Source organism: Nanorana parkeri, unplaced genomic scaffold, assembly GCF_000935625.1.
Source record: "Nanorana parkeri isolate BGI_ZX_2015 unplaced genomic scaffold, ASM93562v1 scaffold91, whole genome shotgun sequence".
Lineage (NCBI taxonomy): Eukaryota > Metazoa > Chordata > Amphibia > Anura > Dicroglossidae > Nanorana > Nanorana parkeri.
This window is the reverse complement of record NW_017306359.1, coordinates 1,263,972-1,269,385: the sequence shown is the minus strand read 5'-3', so window position 1 is coordinate 1,269,385 and position 5,414 is coordinate 1,263,972. Positions and strand designations below refer to the sequence as shown.

At 37.1% G+C, this 5,414-nt stretch overlaps 1 protein-coding gene across 1 annotated transcript in view; it reads right to left on the bottom strand.

Moving 5' to 3' along the window:
* Nucleotides 1–5,414, bottom strand: part of CNTN1 (contactin 1) — an 84,837-nt gene that overhangs the window by 56,093 nt on the left and 23,330 nt on the right. The window contains exons 2-3 of the mRNA XM_018552525.1: nucleotides 4,098–4,212; nucleotides 766–892 (exon numbers count right to left, since the gene is read on the bottom strand). Of these exons, the coding sequence (XP_018408027.1) occupies nucleotides 766–892; nucleotides 4,098–4,149 (179 nt within the window). The 5' untranslated portion in view covers nucleotides 4,150–4,212. The remainder of the gene's footprint in view (nucleotides 1–765; nucleotides 893–4,097; nucleotides 4,213–5,414) is intronic.

Here is a 5,414-nt window from a genome sequence, read left to right as displayed (position 1 = left end):
CTTTCAGTGCGGCTCAGCCGAGCCGAGGCATATGCCTTCGGCTCGACTGAGCCGCTCGGCCAAGTTCCGGAGCTGTACAGGCTATTGTGAATAGCCCGTACAGCAGCCAAAGGGGTTCTGGGGCCTAAGCTAGCCGAAGGATCGGCCGAAGCTACGGCTAGATCCTTCGGCTGCTTCCTGAATAGACCCCATAGTGGTCTTGGTGAGATGACAAAAGCCAAGCATCAACCAGAGGAGCTGTAGTCAATATTTTTGGGAATCTTTACTACCCAAATGGGATACATATACTGGGCTGAGTCAGATGACATAAGCTAAGCATAAATCACAGAAGCTGTGAAAATATTTTCAGGGATACCCAGATAAGTTGAAGATAGATATGTCTGCACTATTGACAGGTTTCCTTGAAGCTGTAATATATATTTTTTCTGTGTTATCACTTGGATCCCAATCACATTCACTCTTTATTTTTTTTTTAGCCTACAATGTTTAGGCTGCTATGAGCTTCTGCAAACCATTCTACTGCATTCATTTGATTAACAAAACTCATTAATGTAATGTACATGAAAACCATAATTACTTATGTCTGTAAAAAAATAAATAAATAAGGACAACTAGACTTGCTGTATTTTTCCCTTTTTTGAGAAAGATAGTCGGATGAGCAACGAAAAGTCTTCAAGAAAAATACGGCAAGTCTAGTTGCCTTGATTTCTTTTGTACAGATATACCATGACCTGGATGAATAAGAACCTCACAGACAATACTTACTTATATGTTGGAGTTGGATTTGCTCTGGCTCTGCAGTTCATTGAAACTTTCCCATCAGAAGATTCTTCCGGATGAATGGTGTCAATTGGCTGCTCTTCAAAAACTGGCCCATATCTTTTTCCATCCTCTAAAATTCAATGCACATAAGCAATTACCACAAAAATCAATAAATCCAGGCATTAGGAATAATATTACAATCTACATAAAGCAGTAGCCAAGCTTTTCTTTAATGCAGAATCTGCAATTCCGCCAAACCAAGTACAAAGTAAAATGAAGATCAAATAACAAAAGTGATTTTTAACTAAAGTGCTTTTGAGGTGCCTTTAGCAACATGGAGTATGTCTCTTTCCTCAAACACATCTCCTGTCCCTTTCTTCACAAGGAGAAGTAATGTGAGAGTTCAACTGCAGTGCTGCTGCAAGTAACAATTCTGACATTCTCACTCATATGTATCCAGTTTAATTTATTCATAAATATAATGCCAACATACTCTGCAGAATGTAACACATCAGAATGACCTTGCAGTCAAACACCCCCATTAAAGAACAAAATAAACACACTAGAACTAAATTGAGTGGATACCATTATGTTTTTTAGAGGAAACTGGAGCCCCAGAGGAAAACCCACATAGATATAGATAAGAACATACACACATTGTGTGTGTGTGTGTGTATATACATATATATATATATATTGTGACAGGGTACACGATTCTGTGTATGTCAGTGAGAGGTTGAAAAGGGCAGATTTCCGTGGCTAGGTAGTAGCTTTGAAAAATTACTTTTAAACATGTGGGCAACTATGGATTTATGCCACTCAGCTGTTGCAAGGGCACAGGAGGTAGTAGGTACCGTTGGATTATTTTACTACAAAGAGAGGTACCTGTTTACTTTTTTGCCATCATACCAGCTATCCATTTAAAATGCTGGAGAGATGAAGGGCATATCCTATGTATTTCTGCTATCACATTTTTTCTTGATCTATGCTGTATTAGTTACAGCAGGCAGTTTTTTTCTGTCTGAAGTGAAACATCTGTCACACCTCACTCTGTCATGCACATACTCCTACTGCCTTTAACTGCTGCCGACTTTTACAAGCTGTGTCCTCTTTTCACTCCAGGCACAGACATCAATGTGCACTGTGACACATAAAAGGATTTAAATAAATGGCCACATGCATACTGCAGTACTTTGCCACATATACCTGTTTCAACTCACCCATTAATAGCAATAAAGCATAAATTAAATATACTACAAAATGATTCACATTGGGCAATCGATACTTTTTATATAAATATACCTGCATTATATTTATTAATTTCTTGTATGTACGTTGTGCTGGGCAGGTTCATAAGACCTGCTATGCTTTTGCCAATTGATACTTCTGATAACTGATATCCGCTTTAAATGTAAGATTTAAATTGGTTGGATACCACACCTTTTGCATGTTTTAATCTCACAAAAATAGCAACCTTAAGCTCCCTTTGCATGCCTACCCCCATCTAACCATATTTATTCCTATTATTTTTAAATACATTGAACTGTCCCTGTGTTCTTCAAGTATAAGCTATGGTCATCAAATTTGTAAATATTTCTAACACATTCAGCACAGGGAAAATGGTTTCCTATGATGATATAGTAAATCACTATCGGTAACTGAGGTGCTTTAAGCATTTTCCATGAACATGTGCACTCCTACCTCCTACCTCCTTTTCCAAACCGAGCTATACTCAAATCTTATCATTCTCTTGGAATGGTTAAATAAAGAGTGTCCTTACCTGTCTGAAAGTTTAAGGCCCTATGCATATAGCCCTCCTGCAATAAACACAATAGAAGTTACCTAGGAAGTCTAAACAAATGTTATGCTTCCCAGATTACTTTTTCCTGTGTTTAGATGTTCCTGATTTTAGCCACATTTACATGCTTTTAGCTGTGTAAAATCAGGCTAAATGGTGCCAGGATGCAGAACATTTCAGTAAACACAGATAGACTGAATTCACCTAGATGCTGCTGAATGAATAGGTGTGCATTCAGCCACAGCAAAGCACTATATGCTACCAGATGAGTTTAGAAATGAGCTCCAAACACACCTGGACATATGCATTTTACTTCCCGAGTGCATGAGGCCTTAAATAGTAACCTCGCCTGTCTAAAAATTCAAAAGCTTAGGGAGTCATGTGATCGCCAGTGAAGGAGAGGATTAGCCAGTCTGAACACTGATTCAAATCAGCTAATCCTCTCCTTCACCAAAGATAATGCAAACAAATCCGGCGCTTTAAGTAGCATTTTCTATAGGAAAAGTAAGCCTTTCTTGCATTTCACACGTCTATATTTATCCATCACATACCAAATTAAAATGTATCTAAAAACTTTTTTTTCATTAGTTTTGGATGAATTGGGGAATAATTAAAAATTAATCAGGATTTTTTGCTGAGTTCCATTGCATGGATTTCTGTTCACTTCTTGTCATATAGACACAACAGTATGTAAAAGATAATCTCTCCAAAATAAGGTAAAGCCTCTTGCATGCAGTTTTGCCTTTTAGATATACTGTAACATTTCAGAATAGTTACCTCTACAAAGAAAACAAGGTTTACTCCTGTGGATTCGAGAATCTATGTTAAATTGTACATAGCACATCACAGTCCAACCTACAAACCAATAACTGAACTTGTCCATCCTTTTTCTAAAATATTGATAATCACTATTTATTGAAATAGTGATGGCATATGTATTTTTATACATGGACTGCTATCATGCATTTTACTTATTAACATTTACCTGGCAACACATGTTCCTGTAAAGAAGAACATTCAGCACATGCAAAAGCCTGGAGGTACAACAGGATGTTCTATTACACCCTTGTCCTTAAACTATATATACAGTCAAAATATTTTATTTTGTTTTGGATAGAATGGTGAGGGGTTAGACCTGTCTCCCCTCTAGGGAGATTTCCGATTTCCTCCATTCCACCACTGTCACCAAGACAGGCTGTGAGGGTATATCCAACATTTTAGAGTGGGCAGCAAAGCAAGAGGGGAGGGTAAATTATCCAATGGGGACAACAAGTTTAATGACAACTCTCTAAAATTGAGTTTTCCCTCCAGTTCCTCCTGTGTCTGCAGGACCAGACATGAGGGGAAATATCCCCAGCAGGATATAAACAGCAAAAAATAACCTGATAATGGTTTTTACCCTTCTCTACGCAAAACTGAAAACATAACTGGTTTAGATACACTTTAAACATGAATATTTGAGCAGACGCACAGTATAAGATAATATGAACCACATTAAGGGCATTATACTATTTGTGTATAAAACAAAATATCTTACCTGCCCAGCAGAAGAAAATGTACAATAAAAGTTGTGTTAAGATAGGCCACATTTTGACTGATTGAACTATGTAGCAATTCTTCCACTTATTCCGTTTAATGTCTTTAGTTTATCTCTGTTTGAAATGAGAAGGGAAAACATGAACATTTTACTATAATCATAAATAACAGCAAAGCAAAATAGCTATTATTAAAAATCAGTATATCAAACATTCACCATAAATTAATATTTTCTTTATTAAAGCGTAATTCATGATGGAAAACAATCAATTGGGTATTATTGTTATCCAGTAAACTGAAGAACAGAGTCCCCTATATTCACCAAAATCTGTGCTGTGTATGATCCCATTTGGAAAAAGCAACTGTAGCTCCATAGAGGGTCAGTAGGAGTTCACCTCCTGAAGATAACCTACTTCCTATCTCTGCTTTATATATCACCAATCACATTCAAAATTCCAAAGCAGATTTGAATCTGATTGTTTCACTTGAGAACTGTCTTAATCCTGGTATTTTTAAATTTTTTTTATTTTAGATCAGGCTTCCTGTATGAGAGGTTGCACGGACAGTGTACTAACATGACCAGCAGTTGCATTTCAGGATTACCGTATTACAGATCAAAGAATAAGGGGTTGCCTGGTGTAGTATTGCAATGTCAGGGTAAAATACTCATCAGATAGACTATGTTCCATGTGTGCAGCTCAAGGTTCAATTTGTAAGTGTGGCTAAAGGGTACGTCTAATAGCTGCAAGTGCCTTCCCTCTTCCCTGTTGGTGTGAGCCAAGTGCAGGACTCAAAGGGATGGTAATCTTCTCTGCATGATAGTTCCAGCTCTGACATCTGAACAAGAAGGCAACAGGGAAGAGAGAAGCTTCAATGGTGGTAGGGTTAGGGCCCATTCACACTATATACAGTGACCTGCATTTTTCTGCACAGAATACAGAAAATGCAGGTCACTGTTAGGGCACATAGAAATAAACTGTTTCCTAAGCATTAAGGAAGTACATACTGTGGGCATCTTTAATAAGAAGTAAGTTTACAAACTTCTAGATCAATGTGGTTATCAGGCGTGGGATAGGACCTATATAGAAATACATTTTTTTTTTTTATTTGTAGTTTTTGACCAAATTATTTTTGTTGCTCAAAGCAATCAAACAGATGTCATTAGGAATTAAAGGTAACGCTTAGTTTTGTTTGTGCAGCCCTAAATATTGTTAGCAATGCATATTTATTTTTAGTTTTTGTCAATAGATACCCTTTAACTGTTTAAATGCACAGGATCATCCAAGCCTAATTAATACTGCATATTAATGTTTTGTTG